The sequence below is a fragment of the Apostichopus japonicus genome, chromosome 7 (genome assembly GCF_037975245.1).
Source record: "Apostichopus japonicus isolate 1M-3 chromosome 7, ASM3797524v1, whole genome shotgun sequence".
Classification (NCBI taxonomy): domain Eukaryota; kingdom Metazoa; phylum Echinodermata; class Holothuroidea; order Aspidochirotida; family Stichopodidae; genus Apostichopus; species Apostichopus japonicus.
Genome location: NC_092567.1, coordinates 17,090,795 through 17,114,876, shown reverse-complemented (window position 1 = coordinate 17,114,876; position 24,082 = coordinate 17,090,795). Strand labels below are relative to the sequence as shown.

Below are 24,082 nucleotides of genomic sequence, written 5' to 3'. Positions count from 1 at the left end.
CATGTCGGGAAGTTGTTATTGAACAACACACTTGCCAGACGACACACATTGCTGTCGGCGGGAATCGAACCGGGGATCTCATGACTGGGAGACGCCGGCGTTAACCACTAGGCTATACACTCCGCCTAATTCCAACATAAATTTATACACGGTTGGTTAAATCACTATAATTGATTAAAATCTCTATGAATATCTAATATACCACATCTTTGGCATTATATATTATATTACATTATATTAAAACATTATATATATATATATATATATATATATATATATGTAGCACGACTCGATCTGCTATGCAGGAAAGGCACATCCGACTATTATTAGTGGTCTATATGATAAAGAACCTAAGAACCTGAAATGAGGCCGTAATTTTCTGCAATCAGTAAAGATTTTGTTTTCCTACAGATTTCCGCCGTTTATCTGGGGCTGCCTTTTATTGGACGCTGGTGTGCTGAGGAGGGGTGTTTTGTTTCGGCTGGTCGGTGGGCGTACTTACATTTTTGTTGGCTCACTTGACTTGATGTTTATTGTTAGGGCAGGTTGGCTTGGTAGTGCCGTTTGACCGTGACGTTTAGATTCCCGCAGGGCGGGTCTCGTAAAAAGTACTGCTTTATCGTTGACCAAGGCTGTCGTTATTCTCCTCCTATATGTTAGGGGATATATCATTTCTTTCCTAATTAATGTAAACATGTATCCATAAAAAAATCCTCATTCGTTTCACCGTTGTCAAGAAGTTAACATTTGTAAAGAACATTGATGTTTCCGCATATATTAAAATATGGGACCACCAGTCACACTTCTTTACAACAATAAATATCAATATCACATGGAACTATAAAATGTAATTTCCTTCTCATTTTCTTTTTAAATTCTTGAGAGAAGCAGTACGTATACTGTTTGTGCTATTTTGATAAAAACACTCATTTGGAGGAATAGATGCGAAATCGTTTTTAGGGGAAAATTTGCCAGTTGCCAGGCAGTCCTGGAGGCTGTGACGTGTGACATTCGCCTTCAGGTTGAAGGCGATTTCGCCGTTTATCTGGGCTGCCTTTTCTGGTCGCTGGTGTGCTGGGGAGGGGTGTTTCGTTTCGCTGCGTGCTGGTCGTCCTTTTGTGGTTTTTTTCAATGTTTGAGTGGGTGGTTTGGGGTTTGTCTCTGCAGGTCGGTGGGCGTATTGACTATTTTTGGTTGGTTGACTTAAGTTTTGTTTGTCAGAATGGGATGGTTGGGTAATGCCGTTTGGCCGTGACGTCTTGGATCTTGCATGGCGGGTCACGTAAAAAGCACGTATACTGAATCTGATGAGTAACCAGAAGTTCATTTATTTATATCCCCCAAAAAATGATAATAATACAAAATCAGCATCGTTTTCTTCAATCTGGTGATTGAGTTTTCAGTTTATTTTGTTGGCATAATTATTACATTTCAATAGGGACCAAGAAACGTGTTGCGATAACGTATTCAGAATGTAACAAATACACAATATGACGGATACTGAAGAAAAGTGAGCAAGAATATCATAGTTCAAAGAACTATGAGAAATAGGAAAAACGTCTTGGTCAAGTATAAAAACAAAAAAATCCCCACTCAGTACAATTACTAGCACACTAAAACCTTGTCATTTTCACCAGATATGTGATAAGTCATCTACGGAAATTAAATCGCTTTTTAACAAACAGTTTGGTTTGAAGTGCAGGTTATATCTCATCGGGATTAATTTTCAGTAAGATTACCTGTATTTTTCTGCCATCTTTGTTTGGCAGAGAAGTTCATGGGAAACCCAAACCAAGAAGTCTATAGATTCCCTCATTTACTGTTTGCCTTTACAAATAATTACATAATTAAATTGCCAATTGATTTAAGTAAAGCTAACTGCTTAGCAATTAAGTTTACGCTATACTGCTTACTTACGCCTACATCTTAGCCACACTACCACGTGCACGTGCACGTGCATGTTTCTTGTATTGACTAGCAAACTTGCATACTTTTTAACTGCGTTTTTTATGGACCTCACAGACGACTAACAGAAGCAATTCGCGCTGCATAAGACAAGAGAAATCATATAGAAAACATGACAGGATTTGTGTATCTGAAATCCTGTAGATATTCTTGAAGGTATTCTTATAGCAGTTCATAGTAAATGGATTACAACTGCACCGCTAAAAGACAAGAGAAAAACAATAAAATAAATAAAAGAACAAAGTAATAATCACTTTTGATAACCGTAACCAACAATTAACAATAAAAATTAACGATAAAAATATGCATTAAAAATAATCATCTACTTAATTACATTTCAAATTTCTTGAGCAAATTAAAAGAAGACCGTATCTTTAGAGTTCCATCGTTACACCATCCAGCAAAAGTGGCACAACTGATTACTGTTGCTGCCAAGTGTCTCTACGATGTCAATAATGTGTAATGATGAAAACGAGTGGAAGCTGAAGAAATCTTATCTACTGGTAGGGAATTCGCAGAGGATTATCATCCGTTACTGAAATTCCTTGGTTGAATCCCATGTTGTCCTTCTGCTCGTGTTGAGTTGTTCATTCTTACTGCATTCAGTGCATATATTAAAGACACACTGTGTGCTTTTTACGTGCAAAGAAAACGGACACACTAAATACAACAACACTACTCATTAGTACTATCTCTTAGTGGAAACTGTTTCGTCAGATGCGAGGTTTAGACAATTTCGTTCTAAGCAAGCAAGTTTTCTGCCATCAGTGATAATGTGAATCTCTTATTCTGCATAAAAAAAGGATACCTCTTTTTGACTGATGAAAGTGGTCAGCTTCTATGCATTATTATATAAATTTTCATACAAATTACTCCAATTTTTCCACACATCCTAGATGCTGAGAGTGGAAATTCTTAGTTTGTACCATAAATGAACTTGAAGCAAAACGGGTTTGATATCATGGTGTCACACAAAACTGTTTTGTTTTCCTTCACTTTTTTTTTTTTACCTTGGATTGAAAAGGGCTCCAACTGTCCAACATAAGGGAATGTGACGTTAACAACACACCATTGACTGTCTGTAGTGTATTAGTACATGATAATGATATGTATCCCAATTTATGTAAATTTTGAAGCAAATCATTTCATGATATCAATCCTGTTTTCATGATATCACTCCTGTTTTCATGATATCACTCCTGTTTGCTTTATGTTCAATGTTCTTATTACGAAAAGGTTCAACTTCAAATGTTGTTATTTTCTAAAACGATACATGCTGTAGGATGAATGGAAAATGTCACTAAGATCATTAGAATTTCTCTTTATTGAGTCACAAAAAAAAAACGGTTTTCCCTGGATTACATTGTTTAAGAAGAGAAAGAAGCCGCAGCATAGCCATGAAATATTTCGAATTCAATACACCAATGAAGTTTTTAGAAGCACCCAATATATCAGTCAATTTCCAATACCAGGAAGAACAAATGAGGTAGTTATGAAAAAAAAATGAGAAATTCAGAAATGGAAGTTAATATGCATGGGATCCTTAAAAAATCTGATTCAAAAATGCCTTCTGGACAATAGAAGCGGTCAGAAAATTGCAGTTACAACATAGAATTAATCAAATTGTGGAGTACATTCAGGTGAAAGGGTATAGATGTCCTATTGTTGAGTGTTGATTCAATGAACATGGACGTTAAAATATGAATCTTAAGCCCGGGTCACATCTGCGCGATTCAACACGCGATTCAACTCGCAACTAAAATCACGCGAATCAGAAAAGTTGCTTCTGAGAAGTCGCGCTGATTAGGACATTGCTCTATTGCAAATCAACCCAAATCGACGGCGCACCTTTTATTGCGCAACAAGTTGATACCCGTGTCTAACTACGCGATTCAACCTTCAATTGTATTGCGAGTTGAATCGCGTGTTGAATCGCGCGGATGTGACCCGAGTTTAAGAGACTTGACTTCGGTCAGCTTGCGGCTTTGATAAGCCAATGATGGCTTCTTCGCGAATTCCTGCTTGCAGGAGGATCGAAAATACATACATACATACACGCATACATGTGTAGTCGAGTTCATAGTATCATTGCTCCAATTTACTCTCTTTTCTTTTTACAATGAGAAACAAATGCGTAGATTACAGTTTAGTCCACACTTAAAAACAAAGACAAATTAATCTGTCAACATCTTCCAATTTGTTCTATTATGTCAGTAATCTTAATTTTTTTTTTTCTGAAAATATTACCTTTTTTTGTAATAAGACCAAGATGCACACAGTGATATGTAAGTTTACCTTTCCATATGGATTCCAATATTTTACTGGATGGCTCTTAAGGTTTCAGTGTATATACAAAAGCAAAAAGAGGATTTTTTCTTTTATTTACCATGTTGACACTATCTAGATCTTGCATCTTGTTAGTTCGTAAGCACAAATGCTGACATATATTGTAAACATCTGATCGTACATATTTTCTTTCATAAATCGTATTGATAATATGGTATTACATATTTTCTGTCATAAATCATATTGATAATATGGTATTGTATTGTGATAATATGGCATTGTATTTCAGCTTTCCCTGTTAATAGTTATGCAAGATTTCAAACTTAATATTTCCTTCGATCCTTGAAAGTTATATAAGAATTTGTTGCACGATGAATTAAACTCATTTTTCAAGACTTCTTTAAATATTACTATATGTGTGTCACTTGTAGAGAAAACAAAGTATGGTTGGTATGAAAACGGAATTTGGATATGAAACTTGTCTTTGAACTCCCTCTACGAACAAGAACATCCAACATATGGGAGATCCTAGTCGTATTGACCACGTTAAGTAATGCACGCACATAGTGGCCTTTATACATCACTTTGTCCAATTACGTAGTGAGAACTACGATTACGTAGTAAGTAAAAGAGTCTGTGTTTTGTTCCTATACAAAGAATAAGCCACCCCAGATTTCATAGATATATTTCCGTCTAAACGCTCGCAACTGGCGAATACCCTTGAAAGTTCCACACAAATCATGTATACAAATAATACACTATTCTACTCAATAGAGACATTTTAAATTTTTGATTATGTCTGAAGTTGGTAAGGAAAAAAAAGGTAAACTAACACTGTACAATATAAGATGAATGGATGACTTTGTAAGACTTATCGAAACACACTCCTAACATTGGATCTGACCAACTTACAAGTGCATTATTGGTAAAAATTTAAAAAATGCCCAACACAATATTTACCTTGTACAAAATACGGGAGTTCATCACAGGAACTTTGTATGCACACATGCATGTGTTACAAACTAAAACATTTCATAGAGATATTTTTTTCTTGACTTTATAAATTGTCCTCTAGGCCGGATATCTATTTCTTCCTTGTAGCATATTTTTCCTTTGGCAAATATATAGTATATCAAGTTGGTAACACTGTAAGCATCAGGCAGCCAGTTTTAAATTGGAATCATTGCTGTCATACAAACTTCAAACTCTCACAAAGTGTGAAAGCAGCCTGTCCACAGAAAGTCTTCAGCTTTGCTACAAGATATATATGTTTTTAAGATGTGTGCTAAGATCCTTGCCGAATTCATCTACAATTGCGATGCCATTATCATCACTGCCATTCGGTCGAATCAAAAGAAATATTGCTCCAAATCACATAAACTGCATCCAAGTTTTGACTACAGAACGAGCCATCTTTTTGCACCATTATATTTAATAACAGATGCAAACCCTCGTACCATATTCTAGAAATGATTTTCAGGTGGTCAACTTTGTGACCAGTTTTGCAGACGATGTAGTCAAACGGACGTCGATGTAGTATTTGACGAAAGATTTAGTTTCTTCAACGTCGATCTAGCTAGCTACCGAGGAACAGTAATATCGTCTTTCCACGAACAATCAAGGTTTTTCAATAGTCAGGCAATGGGGAATCATAAGCTGGCACCTAAATCGCACGGAATTTCATTTGTCCTCACAAATTGAGAGCTTCCTCCCCTCGTTCCCGGAATAAAAGTGAAAGAACCGGGATAGACTGACAAACAATCGTTTAACAGAGGGGACAGAAACGAACAAACTTCACGGACAGGATTAACCCTATTTTACATCACACATTACTATGTCATGTACAACGGTGATTAAAATATGCCAATATGGCGGCGGTTTTTACAGAGGAAAAGGAAACATCTTCAACATGATCTCAATAAAGAAGAAGAAGAAGTGCGAGAAGATTTCTAAAAATCTTTCACAATCATTGGGAAAGCTTTGTCGTCACTTGGCTGTTGGAATGGTTTGATGGCCTCTTCGTGACAATGTCAAAGCAATAGATATTGAGGTGTTTACAGATCTGGTTGCAAATCGACGTGGAATAGCGGATCAAATCCAACGTGTTCCATATCTGTTAAAAGAAATGGATAAAGAAAGCCATATCGATCAATATAATAATACTAATAATCAGCATTTTTTTTACGGCGCTTAAAGCGACCTTAACTGTGGGAGAAACCGGCAAGAGTTCATGGATTACAACTTACACGCCGTGTGGCTTCCAATTCAACTTTTAATTAAACTCAAATTTGGAATCTTTTTTAATTTAGGAAGTCATTTCAGATGGTAAAACGGTAGATTGCTCTTGGATGAAAATCCCACCTTACTATGACCCGGCCGGGTAATGAACCCTGAAAAACCTCCCGATTGCTAAGCCGCATTGCTTCAAAAATGCCACCGCCTTTTTGTACTCCAATGCAGTATAAAAATATGAAGATACATAAAATTCTGAGAGAGCTGGTTTAAGAAACTTAACTCCAGAGTACTTTTGGAAAGTAATTAATCTCTCTTTAATGTATCTGACAGAATATTGATCATAGGAATAATTGCACATTTTTGAAGTAAACAATTGTACACACCAGCGAGTACACAGTACACACCAGGGAGCTTTAAAATCATAGATATACTATATCCAATGCAGCCAATACTTTAGTGGATACCTTTTGTTGTAGGATAAAGCATCTTACCCTTGTTACTTTCAGGTTTTTTCTTGCATGGATTCAAAGTAGAATTTATGGGGACTATTCATAGTTTCTAGAGTTTTCAGCCTTTGCTAAGCATTATAGGACAAGTGTGGAAAAAAACTTGTTCAGTCCTGATGTGTAGCTTGAAGATTACTGCTAAAGTGGAATGTGTAAAGGATGTGGGGACATTATTACCACCTTTTATCACAAGCGACCTTCTGGGAACATATCGTCCTCATGGTTGTGTTTATTTTGTCTCCACAATCGTAGGCCCTGTCTCAGGCCTTGTTCATGCAGCATGGGTAACATTGCCATACTAAACGGAAATGGGGTAACGACCCGATCTGGGTGTCTCATGTGAATGCTAATATACACAAGGGACTTTTTGGGGACATATCGTCCATCTGCGTCCTCACGGTTGAGTTTATTTTGTCTCCACAATCCTAAGCCTTGTCTCAGGCCTTGTTAATGCAGCATGAGTAACATTGCCATATACTAAGCGGAGCTGAGGTAACAACCCGATCTGGGTGTCTCATGTGAATGCTAATATACACAAGGGACTTTTTGGGGACATATCGTCCATCTGCGTCCTCACGGTTGAGTTTATTTTGTCTCCACAATCCTAAGCCTTGTCTCAGGCCTTGTTAATGCAGCATGAGTAACATTGCCATATACTAAGCGGAGCTGAGGTAACAACCCGATTCGGGTGGGGTGTCTCGTGTGAATGCCAATATATATATTTTGAAATATTTCGATAGTAAATAGGTCAAATGATTGCAATAGGGGTTCGGACATTTTATACCTCTATTACAGTTTTATCAGCTAAGAAGCAATCTAAATTCGTCCCTAAAACAGTTTGAAAGATGATAAAATGATTAAGTTTACTCACAAGAAACAGGTAAAGGATGTATTTTTCTGGAAAGAAGGAATCCAAATACTGATCAAGAAGAAGGAAGCCTGGTCCTAAAAATGCCACGTCCCACAGATCCATGGAACTTTTCGTCATATGGGCAACCTGTGAAACGAGGCAACACGTGGCCATGCTAAATTGACATTTAATTATAGCAGTGACAAGGTAATAATTTTAGTACCATCACAATTTGTCAAGTCAAATATATTTCACGTCTAGGGTTCCTGTAACAACTTCATAACAAAATTTCTCAAACACATTTCGGGGTGTCTGTCGTAGTAGCTTGACAAAAATCAGCTTGGATACCCAAAAGAAAACTTTTTTTCAAAGATGTGGAGGAGTGTCTATTACATTGTAAATTATGCCAACTTGACTACATAAGTAATATGTTTATTAGTTTGTTTACTACATAATACATGTTCAAAGAAGAAGGTCTTAACTTAATTATAACAACACATTTTATATTTGCATCTGTTGGAACAGCATCAGTACTGTCAAGTTAACATATTAAATTCAGAGCTATAATATCATGTCTTTAAAAGCAGGTGTTTGTCAACTTTACTGTACAACAGTTTTACTAAACTAACTTACTGACTGAGTCTAGGATTGCAAGTAATCAACTAAGATAAGTTAAACGATCTTTTCACCGATCAAGCTTAACATCATTGTCTCCGAATTTCGATCTCTCAGGGGCAAAACTTAACAAGAAGAAGCAAAGTTGGTTCCAACTTTCGGTCAGAAAGACCACAATAGAATTTCACGGTTCTGTTTCAGCTGTTGAACTTCAGCAAAGCTGTCATAAACTGAGGTCACCAAGGGTCACTATGTACAGCTGTTTCAGTGTTCAGTTAGTATAGTTATTATGAAAAGTATTGATGAATGTAACAAGTAACGAAACATGACATGCACACACAAAAAAAAAAAAAAAAAGGAAAGATTGGATCACAGCATTTTGCAAAGACAATATTAGCATGCTTGAATGGTTATAACTTACAACGAGCTTATTGGTGATTTTTGCAGAAAGCATCCCAAAGGCTAGGATATAAATATTAGGGTTCCTCTGGTAGACCTCCATTTTTGACCTCCAGGCAATAAGGAACGCCAGAAGAATGACTGATCCAATATGGAAGATGGGGGCAATGACGCTGGTATTCTGCAAAGGAAGAAGAAGGAGGAGTAAAAACATGAAACGTGAACCTTCGACAATGAAAGAAACACATTTATACCTTAAGATGCTCTGGCAATAATTTCCCCGTTTTTTGTACAAATTTGCAATATTACATTATTGTGGGATTTTTTAACTATAACTTTTGGTTCTCCAATACTGAATATTTAGCCAAAGAAATGAAAAAGAGTTATATTAATTAACATTCTCGACCTAGATCAAAAATGAGCTGGATAGGACAGGAATTGACGACATTCAACCTCTGTACTTTGTTACGAACTTACAGACTTTAATAAATGTGCAGTTTCGTTAAGTTGAATGTGCGATACCATTAAAACGAATGTGCCGTACTGATCAATCGAAGATCAATCTTATGACTTTTCTAAACTTCTACATAGACGTTCTGAGTAACAATAGGCACTAACATTTTTAAATTTATATTATGAGTTTTACTCACTGCGACGGTTGAACCAGCTCTTCCGATTCCACCTTTTAAAATTACTTGCAAGTGTTGATATAAAGTAAATAAAGCCACGGCCAGACCAAAGTAGATGGACCAAAGTTTTAATTGAAGGCCTAAGAGCTGGAAGAAAAAATTACAAATTACAAACGTTTACAAATTAAATCTGACAGTTATAAAATATATGTGAGATTGAAACAGCTGCACATTATATTATGTTTAACTGATTACTGGGATTGATGAGAAAGCAAACTTAAAATGTTGATACACGAGCTAATACTGACACGATATGTGACTACTTTCAACGCTAACGACACTTACATACACTGATCTGTTGATGTTGCCAAAGCTACGCTATTTACTTCCATAAAAGTCTAAAATCTTAAAACATGTTCCCAGGTTAATCTGAGGCATTTCTCCCCACATTTTGTTTTCGATACCACATACTTATTAAACTTGCATTAGACTCCAACATGCCAAGCTTTGCATGTTTGATAAACTGTCTGAATATTACAAGATGAATCACTGAAATTAGTGGTCTATACCAATTTCTGGTTGTTTTGTTCACCCAAATTATTGCCAAAAATTACAAACGCTTCAGTCCGATTGGCCTACGGGCAATTTTGTGTCAATTTGGGCAATTTTGTCAATTTGGACCTTCGACTCAATCCAGGCTTAAAAATTATGAAATGATTGAAAAGCTGAGACTGGCCCTTCGGGCAATTCAGGTATATAAATTAAAATATGTTTCAAAGAGATTTGGTTTGGGGGCGGCTAAGCCTTAAATTCAGTTCGGTCAGAAAGGTAAATTGAGTTAACCTTCGGCCGTCAAGTTAGTAAATTTGGACTTTTTGAGTCAAGTTTGGGACTCTGAAGCAGAATTAAGCCTGTTATGATCACGGTGATTAATTAATCTTGCTGGCAGATCACATCCTTTAGTTTCAGAACATACAATCAGTTAGTTTTGGCAGATATGATTTTGTATACCCGGTCACCGATAACCATTGTCGATTATAAGCTTGAGGTCGACAAGAATAAATTAAAACATGACTTTCAAAGCCTTTAGGGAAGTCCTAAAATAATATTCATCGCATTGTCTAATATTTATCAGCAAATATAGAACAACACTTATAATACATATGGCCATTTTTGCAGAACAAATTTTTTACGTCTCTTCGATTCTCGGCCTTTTGGCTAAGATCATGAGTAGTATCTGTTCCCTTTCGAGGGGAATGGTGGTACACACCCGACGATGATCACACAGTCACAGTCCCGATGCAAGGGGACTGCGGTTGACAGCGGATCAGTCGTTCGGTAGTTTGGTTTTCGTGCCCCGGTTCTTTCCTGGGTGACTTTTCTTAGAAAGTATAAATTTGTACATCTTCAACTGTAAATTCATTCTTTAAAAGATCTTACCATGGAAGACCAAATTTGAGGACCGACTGCACCTGATATCAGCATGACAAAGCAATAAAGAAGCTGTCCCTCAGTGACATCGATACTAAAAGGAAAATATCAAATATGGATCTTTCTTATTAGCGGCTAATATGAGTTGGCTGGGTCGGCCCAGCATCGTCTAACAATTTACTGTGCTTTTTACGTGACCAACATGACCTGTTTACATGACCTGTGGGATCCAAAACGTCAGGGCCAAACGGCACTACCCAACCATCCCATTCTAACAAACAAAACTCAAGTCAAGCGAGCCAAAAACTTAAATATGCCAAGACCTGCAGAGACAAACCCCCAACCACCCACTCGAACATTCAAAAAACCACAAAAGGATGACCAGCACTTCTAACAATTTACTAACCCTATCGTGACGAGCATTCTTCGAGACTTTGATTTGGCAAAGAAATCAAATTTGACAGGTTTCAGGCTTTGTATCATCCAATGTATCAAATCAATTTTCTGCAGGCCCACCAAAGGGACATTTACCCGCATGATGCCCTCTGTTGTAGCGAGGCCTAACGTCCGATATTAATGATTTGATGAGTTTTGACATGGCATACTTGTGAAAATGTTATTTCAATATCACATATGGACATCACAGAATGATCTTACTGATTGCATATTTCCCATTTGCCGTAATGTTTCCATGTTCGTGGAATATAAGTTTATCCTGAAATGGTCTGTCGATTGGGCAATAAATGTTCACTGTAGCCATTTCACACCCAATCCTACTCCATAGCATATCTGTTCATGTAATTGCTTAACACTTTGAAATAGTACTTTTGACAAAAAAAAAGAGATAATTTTTACAAGACTTACACTGTTAAAGTTTCTACATGCAGATACTGCTACATATTTGGTTCGTTTGCCGTATCAGTTTTGTCATTTTGTATAGCATACCAATATGCTATACCAGACAAATTGAAAAACTTTGAAGGTTGAACGTTTACAGCCTTGAAGGAAAAGCCTTCTCACTCGACAAAACAAGTTCGGACCTCCTAATTGGTAACTTGTCACACCCACTCACATCCAAGGTGTGTACAATTCACAGCCACTCCCTGGGGGTATTGCGCCACATCTATGCGTCTTCTGAGGGGATTGGCGCATGCAACTGTATATTACAAGTTACCTCATATATACCATGTATAAAAAGAAGCAATGGTAAAGAGGGAGACAAGGAAGGTTAAGTGCAGTTCCCAAGGACACAGTTACGATCCGGCTGTAAATCCTCGGGTCGCAAGCAATTGCCAGTCCATTTCACCACCACGCTCCACTATCCTTTTTGCAAGTTATTGGGTACATATATTGCAACTTCCTGCTGGCATTCATACACTGTTCTATGATATACATGTATACATATATGTACTTACACACCAAATTTAAGTGTTCCAGACACATAGGTCTGCCAGTGGGCTGCATAAAACATGAAGAATGAACAGAAACAGAAGACAAAGAGATAACCGGGCATGTCACCGAGTTGAAGACTGACCACGACTGACAGCGAGACAAGACCTGAAATGAAAAAAAAATATATGAATACCTAAGATTTTAAAGAGTGTGCTTTTTACGTGACCCGCCCTGCGGGATCCAAAACGTCACGGCCAAACGGCACTACCCAGCCATCCCAGTCTGACAAACAAAACTCAAGTCAAGCGAGCCAAAAAAGTAAATACGTCCACCGACCTGCTGAGACAAATCCCCAACCACCCACTTGAACATTCAAACAAACCACAAAAGGACGACCAGCACGCAGCGAAACAAAACACCCCTCCCCAGCACACCAGCGTCCCCCCCCAAAAAAGAAGAGATTTATAAAGAATACATATGGCAGGCAAAACCCATAATTCAGAAAGTTAATATAATGCAACAACAAGCTGAAAGAAAAGATGTTATTATATCAAAGACTATTATTCATCAGACCTCTTTCAGAAAATACCCAAAAAAACTATCATTCTCTAAGCTTTGAAATCAAAGACACACTTTAACTAATTGGAGTCCTATGGGAGTTAAGTTACTGTATGTAAAATGGAAAAAGGTCTCTAATTGTAGTATATATCATGGATACTGTAACACATGAGTGGAATAAATAAATTTTCTAAGAGTAATGATCTGTTGTTGTGACATTATTATTCATCAGACCTTTTTAAAAAATACCAGAAAAAACTATCATTCTCTAAGCTTTGAAATCAAAGACACACTTTAACTAATTGGAGTCCTATGGGAGTTAAGTTACTGTATGTAAAATAGAAAAAGGTCTCTAATTGTAGTATATATCATGGATACTGTAACACATGAGTGGAATAAATAAATTTTCTAAGAGTAATGATCTGTTGTTGTGACATTATTATTCATCAGACCTTTTCAAAAAATACCAGAAAAAACTATCATTCTCTAAGCTTTGAAATCAAAGACACACTTTAACTAATTGGAGTCCTATGGGAGTTAAGTTACTGTATGTAAAATAGAAAAAGGTCTCTAATTGTAGTATATATCATGGATACTGTAACACATGAGTGGAATAAATAAATTTTCTAAGAGTAATGATCTGTTGTTGTGACATTATTATTCATCAGACCTTTTCAAAAAATACCAGAAAAAACTATCATTCTCTAAGCTTTGAAATCAAAGACACACTTTAACTAATTGGAGTCCTATGGGAGTTAAGTTACTGTATGTAAAATGGAAAAAGGTCTCTAATTGTAGTATATATCATGGATACTGTAACACATGAGTGGAATAAATAAATTTTCTAAGAGTAATGATCTGTTGTTGTGACATTATTATTCATCAGACCTTTTTAAAAAATACCAGAAAAAACTATCATTCTCTAAGCTTTGAAATCAAAGACACACTTTAACTAATTGGAGTCCTATGGGAGTTAAGTTACTGTATGTAAAATAGAAAAAGGTCTCTAATTGTACAGTAGTATATATCATGGATACTGTAACACATGTGGAATAAATAAATTTTCTAAGAGTAATGATCTGTTGTGGCATGGTGATGTTGAGAGATAGCTCTATATGTAACCAGATGATTAATACTTTGTTCGTGGGACTTAGTTGAAGCATAGAAGAGGAGTTAATAATTCTGTAATTGATGGGTCTGTCCCATATTATGACAGGTAAGATACTTTTTCAAACTAGAACACAGGTGTGTTACACTGTCAGATTGTTTTTTCATTACACTAATTATCTAATTATACATGTCTAATTATAATGTCTAATTACACATGTCATCCAAAATTTGCAAGTCAAATCAATATTTGTTTGATACATTAAAGTCAGTTCTTATAAGAAACTTGTTCATATTTTTCAGATAAAATGATCATCGATAAGGAGTTGATTTTGTGTGTATTAGAGACACAAAGAAGGTAACAACCCTGAACCATTAATTTATAGAATCACCCAATTATAGACTTAAAGGCATTGAAGACTCGCCACTAACCGCGTGCCACGCTCTCAAAGAGTTAACTTTCCGTTGCTTGCAAGTGACGTTTTCTGCTTGTCGCTACAAACTGCAGACAGTAATGAAACGTGATACCTTGTTATCTTTAGCTGGACCTGAGATGTCCATCGCTGTATCGTTTGTACACTGTGTTGTGGGTATTGACCGTAGCTGCATGAATTGACTGTGCACTAGTGTCTAATTACAGATGGTAGCAAGCTGTGTGTGTATTTTCTGGGATCGATGGTGGTGTCTAACACTTCTGTTGCACCTCATGAGAAACTAGGTCAGATTACCGGCATTAAACGTTTCTTTTTGCGTGAGTCTTCACACCGTTTAACCCTACAGTATAGTTCTGTGCCTAAACATACTGGTGTGGATTACCATGTCAAGTATGCTGTATTTACTTGGTGAACTACTCCTCTAAAATCTTGCTTTTTGGCCAAGACTTGCACTTCCTCTCGATTAATTTTCACTAAAAACGTGTATGATGGGATTATCTCGTAGAGCAGCAGGACATTCCTCTCTAACTCAATAAAGCAACTGCAAGTAATGTTGGCCTATTTAGATCTACTATGAAAAATGATTGAGGGACCGATATTGGGAGCCATTGGGTAAACTTATTGGGGATTAACATTGAACATTACTAAAAGATATACTTTCCCATTGCAAGGGATTATATGTATTTGAATTATTTTTGTGTTTACAAGGCAAGATCATACATGTTGATTGTTGTTTTTGTTTGTACTAAAATGGCAGTTTAATATAATGAAACAAAGAATATAATGAAACAAAGAAAAAAAAAGACTTGCACGGTAGATATAATTTTCCTCTTGATTAGATTATCACTACAAACGTGGATGATGGGATTATCTCGTAGAGCAGCACGACATTCATCTTGAACTCAATAAAGCAACTGCAAGTAATGTTAGCTTACTGCAGTTCATAATACAGAGATGAGCCTGGGGTTAAAAAAAATCACGGAACTTTGCAAAAATTGCGGTATAGGCTCCAGTTTTTGTATGCTACAGTTTGTTAGGATAATAGTTTTTCTCCCCGAGGTAGAAAAGAAATCACAGATATTCTGCGAATTCGCGGAAGAAGCTTATGCCTGATAATAGACAGTGGGCTGCATTACTGCAAATCTTGACAAACTTACTGACAGACACCGAGTCACACCCATGGTCAAACAACTCCCCCAGCGGACTTGCAGAGTTTGTCCTCCGAGCTTGTTTACCATCTATTGCATCGAGGGATTGGTAAACCAGCAGTGTAAAGGCTGCAAATACATAAGCCCATCTTGGTGCCTGAATAAAAGGATGGAAACATTTTTTAAAAGTCCTTACTGTCTTGAAGTAACAGATTGTTTCATGTTTCTTTATTTTATTTTATTTTTTCTTTCTTTACTGACAAATAAACTGTCTGTATTAAGAGGTTCTCCTAAAGTACACAAACTACTTAAACAGCAAAGTGAACTCCATCTTCATAAACAAGTTTCAGTTTCAGTTTACTTATTTCCAATATAAATATAAATATTTATAAAAAGGACATCAAAAATTCAAAACGTACATTATGAAAATTGAAGATGAATTAGTAAAAAGTTCATTTAAACATCAAATTAAAATATGAATATCAGTATACAAAATTAAATATTTAAACACAATTACTGAATATTAAAATTACAATAAAGGTTTAACTTTGCCATTTTGAATATATATATATAGCAGCTTGGTATACAAATGAATTTTTGTAAGCACATTGCTTTCTTTAAAGTTTCTTAATTACAAAGAACATACCTGACTGTACAGATAGCACCATGTACTGTATATACTTTGTTACACTAATGTGAATACTCAAAAGACCTAATTTTCTTAACATTTGCTACGAGCACTTTATAGTTTTCATAAAGCAGTATTCTACATTGCAGGATTTGGAGATTTTCCATTATCTCAATATTGTAAAGTTTACTGATACTGTAGTGCAGTAATTAACCTCAGAACTGTTCAACTTTGAAATCAAATAATCACACATTTTGTTTTGTATTTTGCTCACTTCAGAGACAGTTATGAAACTTAAATGATGTTAAATTATGGCATTATGCCACACAAAACAACAAAAAGTTTCTACGTCTCAAATCTTCGACGGTTCTAGATTTAGTCAAGATAAATTTCAAACTATTTGCTAAAAAATCATTCTTGATATATATTTTCACGACCATCTAAACAGCCCATCAGGCAAAGTTGTGAGACTGGTTGAAAGCTACAAACAGACCTACTGTACAGTACTCCTATACTGTTAAAAGTCATGACATTCAAAAATGGATACAACAGTCGATAGAAAATAATGGACTTTGGTCAAATCAGATAAGCTCTTCAAACACACAAAGTCAAATTTCTCAAAGGACAAATTCATTGTGTGGTGCTGGGATTCATCCAGGGTTAAGAAATGCCCCAGGTGTTCTTAACATTACATCAGAACTGTAGGACAATGTTTGAGCACAGTAATGTGTAAACTATTTTGATGATATAACTAACACCTGCAGAGGTCGCATGATGATGACAGGATCTCACTAACTGGTGAGGTAATCCAAATGTTTCATACAAGTACAGTACAGTAGGAAAAGTATAGAAGAAGCCACAAAAACAAAACCTAATTTGTTGGTCTATTGAAGTGGTTCTCAAACTTTTTTAGACGACTGCCCCCTTCGACCATCTTGAACTGTCCCAATGCCCCCTCCCCTACCCCCTCCCCTCGACCTACCGTTCTTAGTAGGCCGCTCAAGCGAGCAATCAGATTGTCCGAAGATGTGCATACAGGAAATAAAAAATAGCCTAAATTCCCAAAAGATTTTCTCTCAACAATATTTTATTTTTATCTCAGTTAACTTTTTGTGTTTGCCAGAACAACAAAAACCTGCAGAAGGCAGGCATACTGTGAAACTGGTATAGAGAGACCAAATGTAGTTCAGTCAGTGTGAAGGGTGAGCTTGGTGTAATGCTGCGAGTTTATGTCTGGATGCCTTATTGTGCCCTAAATCGCTCCACTGGTGTGTCGTAATCGCCAGGGACCCCCAAATCAATGCCAACGCGCCCCTACTCCCAGTGTACCCTGTGGTGAAAACCCATGAGACTTCCCAATGCCCCCCAGGGGGCAGCAGGGACCACTTTGAGAACCACTTGTTTAGATTGCTATCGATGTGTCTGATTGTCTGTGAAAACAGAATCTACTGTATCAGTCGATAGATCAATTGGATACTTACCTCTTCGGTTGCATTTGGGCAATAAGAGATCAAGATTACCATTCCAAGGAAGTTGAATGCTAACCCTACAATGGTGATGAGGTTTGGAGCAATACTTCGTGGTATTTGCTCCACGAGCCATGACCAAAATATCTGTAGGAAGGGTTCTGTAATGGATTTGCCCGAAGCACTGTACTTATGTTCTTCGAGCCTGCAACAAAGAGAAGAATATGACTTTGATCTAACACATGTCAATTTAAGATTTAAGATTTGCAAAGAGTTCATTAAAAGGGTGTGAAAACTCGCGCAAAAAGAAACGTCTAATGCCGGTAATCTGACCTAGTTTGGAATGAGGTGTAACAGAAGTGTTAGACACCACCATCGAACCCAGAAAATACACACGCAGCTTGCTACCGTCGGTAATTAGACGCTACAGTAGTGTACAGTCAGTACAGCTGCGGTCAATATCCACAGCACAGTGAACAAACGGTACAGCTATGGACATCTCAAGTCCAGCTAAAGATAACAAAGACATCATTTCATTAATGTCTGCATTTTGTAGTCACTTGCAAGCAACAGAAAGTTAACTTTTTCAGATGGCCGCACACCGGTTTGGGGCAAGTCTTCAATGCCTTTCAAATGTGCGGCAGACGCTGATAATACTGTACAGTACACACCGTTTTTCTACCACAGACAGTGTCAAGGAGTCCATTCAAAATTGTTTGTATAATATATATATTGTATCATACATGAATTACAGTAATAAGATATTACAATTTAGTCATTGAGTTATATTTTTCTTGCTGATAATTTTGCAGTGATGGGTGGCGGAGGTTCACAGGACAGTTGGTTGTGTGAGTTGCAATGGTATACAAACACAAGTTTACATATTTGCAGTAAACTAAAAAGGTGTCACATAGCAATACACCAGAGAAAAAGAACCCATGTTAGCTTTGTCATGTTCCCCTTTCAGATCAAGAGATTTAAGAGAGAATAACTCACAAACATACATGTCCTTTTAGGCTTTTTCACAATGTTTCAAACTTTATTCCACCACAGCAGAATACACATCTTCATGGAGCGATACATGCAAAGCTCTTTTAAGCCAAACAGATAAACTGTCTTGCCTAGTCAGCATTCTCCCCCAAAGCAGCTTATTTTCATATATTGGAGGTTAAATCTATAAAGAAGTTGTTTGAATTTAAATATGGTTTGACCCAAAAAATAGTATTGAGAGAGTAAAAAGATGCCACAAAAGTTGAAAAGGTTTATATTGTACAGTAATTATATAACAGTACAGCTTACCACGCACGCTGTAGTTCCTGTGATCTGTTTATGAATAGTGACATGTACAGTATGTAGTTTTTTTTCCTACAGATTTAATCATGTACCACTGTGATGTAGGCCACAAGGCCTGTAGCTTGAATGACAGTCCAGAAATTGTTAAAGGATATTACCCTACAAGATGTGCCTGTATGGCTTAAAATAGCTTTGCATATATCTCCATGCGGATGTGAAAATTGATTTTTTTTCTCTCTCAGATCTCAGCTGTTTGTAAGTTCATCAGCTAAGTTTTGTAAGCTACAGTATGTGTACCACCTTAATCATGATCATACAATTTTTGTTATTGATTTCACTGTATTCCACCTGGCCCTTGCTAAATTATATAACCTTTGACCCCCAATTTTCCTTTTTCCCACTGTGAAAATATATGTTCACAACGTACTAGCAGTCCACCGCCATGCATCAAAAGTGACCAGGCTCATGAAGTTGTATGATAGACTGTGTGATCCTCTGCAGGCCTGCTCTATGACTGAAATAGCCACAAAACAATGTTTAATGGCTGGGGGAACTCCAGGGCTGTCTATGGCAAGACCAAGCTTAAGCATTACACAGTGAATAATTGAGACCTATTGAACTGCCTTGTAGCCCTCCCAGCAATCTAGTTAAAGCCCAAGACAGTCATATGGCGATGAATTTCTACAAAAGCAGTACTTAACTAGTCTAGAAGACCTATGACTACTTCAAATTAAAAGTTAAAATTGGGGTTTTAGAAAGAATTTGCAGCACCACTACATGTTTACTTCAGTTTGGACAAGCTTTGAAATGCTACTGTACAGAGGAGAAAGGGCTGATGATGAACTTAACATTTTAGAAATCACTAGGTAGAGTGTTATTCGATATCTTCTTCCAATTTTTGGGCTATTTTGCGTTGTTCTGTTCTGAAAGAGAAACATGTTGTAGACTTGTAGTTAAGATTTCCTTCAGTATCCTTAATTTCAATATCTACAGAGTTTGGTAAAACATTGCGTTCCTTTGCATACAGTAAAATGCCTAGTCACAGGGGTTTACTGTACATAACAAAGTCATTTCATGAACCAAAAAAGGAAAGATATTTGCAGAAAGACGTACACTCATGCTCGGAATACTGGATTCACACAGACGTTCCAAATACTCTATTGTTTTCTCAATCTCCCACTGATGAATGATTGGCCTTACAACAACACAGAGTAAGCGTAAAATCCACAGCCTACTGTATTGTTCAAGTTAAACCTTTCCATTTGAATTGATGGAAACTTTTTAGAGGAGTACTGACACTGTTTGAGAGGTTCACCTGAGTTCTTTAGACTGAAATTTTGATAGTTCAGAACTCTCCCTGACACTTTGCCAAAGTTTCTGTCACAACGACATTATAATTAATTGTCTTAAAATATTACAACAAGATCTGTACTATGTAAACTTACAAGAGGATGATACCCTTGCTAAACTAAACAATCATTGAGAAAATGCACTGCACTAGTTATATATAGACAAATGTCAAGAGATTGCTATCAAACCAGTGCTCCTTATTCATCTTCCAGATGATGAAAGAAAGCAGTTGAATTTCCTGTGAGCTTTCAAACTTAAACAATTTAACTTTAAACAGTATATTAAAAGTGGTGAACATAAAGAAGTACTTTTGTTAGCATTTTCTATGCTTCAAACATCTAAGTTATGGTATATCCTAGACAAGGTCTACAGAGTAACTTCCCTCATGCGGATAACTTTTGTGACTTAGTCGATAGTCCATCAAGAACCATAGCCTAGTACTACTGTAGAACTACATGACTAAAGTTAGGCCAAGGCCCATTCCATGATAGTATATGTTAACTTAAATAACTACACATAACTTAGCATAACAACTCAGGCTGTGGATTGCATGGGTCTATGACAAACGTTGTTTCATATTCTAGACGGCCTTTCACTAACATAGGCTCCCCAGACTCCCAGAACTTGTAGCTATATGCCCTAGCCTAGGCCTATATATTTCATTTTTTGTGTGTTAATGTTACATCATAGAGAGTACTGTAGACTTTTCCACATGGCTTAATGCTTCCCTGTGCTCATTGACGTCGGCCAGGTGAATACGGAAGAACGTCATTCTTGCTCCAATCAAGTGGTAATGTTAGCAATAGCACTGTCGGTGTCACGTTAGACATTTAAATGTATAGGCTGATCTTATCCGTATTATTGTATGTTAGGATAACCTTGTTATATACCCGCCTACCTACCGTTTTAATTGGGACGTTGTGAGCAAGTCAACAGAAGCGAATACATCGCTCATCATCTTGCTTAGTGGTCTATAGGCTTCTTGGGTAGACATGTTTTCTTCTCTTTTGAGGATTCACATACATCAAATATCTATACCTACAACAGAGGCATTCTAAGGTAAAGTAAAGCTGTATTGGTTTGTTTTCTTATTAGTAGTTGCTGATATTGCCAGATTGACGATATAGTGTGTACAGAAGATAGCCGCACTTGTCGTGCTTTGATTCAACATGGGTTTTTGGATGACGGATTGGTTCGTGAGCTTTGCACTGAGCCTCCTTAGAAGGCTATGTCTGTATAAGTATAAACTTCTGACGAACCTAACTCAAGAGTTTATCTCCATATATCCCTTAATCCTCTCATCTCTCCTTTCTTTCAAATTATCTCTACTTTGTTGTGTCTATTTTTTCTCTGTTCATTGTATAGTATAAACTTACCAACCCAACCCAGGGTTTATCTCCACAGCCTTTAAAGGATTATTAAAGTAATAATTGCATTAACATTTTATCTCTAGTAAATTGGAAAGTAAGATTAGACATTATTTTCTATCGCATCTCGGCCTTTTGGCTAAGATCATGTGTAGTATCTGTTCCCTTTCGAGGGGAATGGTGATGCACACCCGACGATCATCACACAGTCACAGTCCCGATGCAAGGGGACTGGGGACGAGAGCGGATCAGTCGTTCGGTAGTTTGGTTTCGTGCCCATGGTTCTTTCCTGGGCGACTTTTTCTTAAAAGTATTTACTACCGTTGGAAATTAGAACCTTCTTCAACCAAGAGGAAGTCACCGAATTCGTTACCTGTTGATGTATATGGTCTGATAAAAAATGCTGAAATACATTGAGCCATTTACAATGTAAAACCTTTGTTCTACTATGACTATGTCCGCTACAGTCAATGTATTATACGTGCCTTCGGTTATGTTCTTAGTTATTTTAGTCCATCCATTTCAAGCCTTATTCGCAATGTCGTCACAGACCTTACGCGCCAACTAAAACCATGATCAAGGGAGCTCATGCGAGTCTATGATTAACAAATATAACCAAGTGGATTTACCGGAAGACAAGAAAGGGAGAAAATTAAAAGAAAATATAAAAAACAAGGAAAGAATATCTTTCATCGAAGCAGCTGGTGGTCGTTATTTGCATTATGTCGTTATATTTGAGAGAGAGAGAGTTCTCTGCATATTTTTCTAGTTGTGTAAAGGTCATAGGTTGTCATATTATAGCGGTTTTCATTTCCACTCCTTTAACACAATAGTTTGTATAGCCACAATTGGTAGAAGTCGAAATGAACGCTCCCCGCCGGGATTCCCTTTGCAAAGGTATAGGGAGACGGAGCAAATAAAACATTAATCAATGCTAAGAAACATTGAATATTAGTCTAGGGCAGGGGTTCCTTAACTTTATCCCCCTACAAACCCCCTGTTGATGTCAGAGTTATCCACGAACCCTTAACTTTTCGAGACACGATCTAAGCCATTACTATACTATAATTTTCAAGCATGAATGTATGCTAACTTTGCTTTGTGTCAGGCAAAATGGAAGTCATCTGGAATTTCCAAAATAATAATACAGGGCGGATCCAGGTTTTTGCCAAGGGAGGGGTTTGATCAGGTAAGTATCCAGGATTTTCAAACTTGGTGGCGCTAATTACTATTTAAGCGGAGCGCCACCATCAGTCTGCGCGCGGAGCGTACAAGAATTTTTTTGGTTTTGATACCCCCCCCCCCCCCCCCAGATCACCAGAAATGGCACTTCCAGAGCATGAGAATGACCACCCGAAGTACACTTTGGCCTGAGAACCAAGTATTTCCCAATAGTTATTTTCGTCCATAACCTTTTTGAAGATTGTCAATCACCCGTCCCACATCATGTTTGACCTCATCGCATCTCCTGTGGATCATTGCTTTTGTAGGTGATTCTACGTCGCGGCCTACAATTACCCGTCAGTTCCACTTTTTAAGGTTTCAAGCCCATTTATTTGTTCAGAATATTAAAATTCACATTTCTCGTTAAATTTATTTCAAAACCTATCCATAATGTTGCACAATCATCTGGGGACAACCAATCAGGGACCTAGCTAGGATCAGATGATTAGGGGTGAAGAATTTCCAATATTCCAACTGAATAGATTTTTTTCCAACTGAGTGTAGGTGTGTTTGTAGGGGGCCTAGAGGGGTTCACGACTTGGTGGGGGGGGGATTATAAAACAGTGGTGTTCAATTGCTAAACGTTGTCTAGCATCTGTGCAGGAGTGGGCAGTAGAAAACATAATATATTATAACGTTGCAGACAGTTTGACATCAAAGCAGGACCCCACCATTTGTTGGCCGGGACTATTTTGAGAAAAGGCAGGCCAGCTTATAACACTTACCAGCAGAAATAACACCTCCTAGCCCTGTAGATAAGTCGGGTTTCCTTGTACACTTCCTTTGCTTGTACTAAAATGACGGTAGTAACTATAAAGCGAAGCGCCACCATCGGTTGGCGAGGAGCGCAGGAAATTTTTAAAATTGGCAACCCAATAGCAGCCAAAATGGCAGCATCAGTGCCCCTGCAGAGGCCCCTAACAGTCATAATTGCAAGGACACTGGGAAACCGAACTCCTCATAAGAGGAGGGTGTGTCCCTGGGCCAAAACACTCGAATTACAATCTTCAACTCGATCCAGAGTAGATCTATACGGGCTCTGTGTGGATCGCGTACAAAAGGATTTTTTTAATTCAGAAAACTCAAGGGGGGCTTAAATCCCCAAAACCCCCACCCCCTGGATTCCGCTCCTTTAATAATTACTTTGGCCAACCTTTCAATTACTTTCTCAGCTCTTTATCTTCAAGACATACTGTCAT

The 24,082-nt window shown here is 37.3% G+C and overlaps 1 protein-coding gene and 1 pseudogene across 1 annotated transcript; one reads left to right on the top strand and one right to left on the bottom strand.

Annotated features, from left to right (window-relative positions):
- Positions 1-1,369: 1,369 nt before the first annotated feature.
- LOC139969518 (choline/ethanolaminephosphotransferase 1-like) lies at positions 1,370-21,435 on the bottom strand. Its single transcript, XM_071974570.1, has 9 exons — positions 21,195-21,435; positions 17,665-17,854; positions 15,565-15,712; positions 12,332-12,473; positions 10,926-11,010; positions 9,507-9,632; positions 8,879-9,037; positions 7,864-7,989; positions 1,370-6,364 (listed from the first exon to the last, which is right to left on the bottom strand). Exons 1-9 carry the CDS (start codon positions 21,284-21,286, stop codon positions 6,218-6,220), a joined length of 1,215 nt encoding a protein of 404 aa, XP_071830671.1. The 5' UTR covers positions 21,287-21,435; the 3' UTR covers positions 1,370-6,217.
- A 343-nt stretch (positions 21,436-21,778) lies between these two features.
- LOC139970336 (U2 spliceosomal RNA) lies at positions 21,779-22,002 on the top strand (annotated as a pseudogene).
- The last annotated feature ends 2,080 nt before the right edge of the window (positions 22,003-24,082 follow it).

Bases quoted from the DNA above. Each gene is read 5' to 3' on its own strand.
- LOC139969518 (XM_071974570.1), bottom strand. From the start codon at position 21,286: ATGTCTACCCAAGAAGCCTATAGACCACTAAGCAAGATGATGAGCGAT. The intron at 17,855-21,194 runs GTAGGTAGGCGG...TCTTTGTTGCAG, and splicing joins ACAACGTCCCAATTAAAACG to GCTCGAAGAACATAAGTACA. The intron at 9,633-10,925 runs GTAAGATCTTTT...TTTTTCTTCCAG, and splicing joins CTCAAATTTGGTCTTCCATG to CTCTTAGGCCTTCAATTAAA.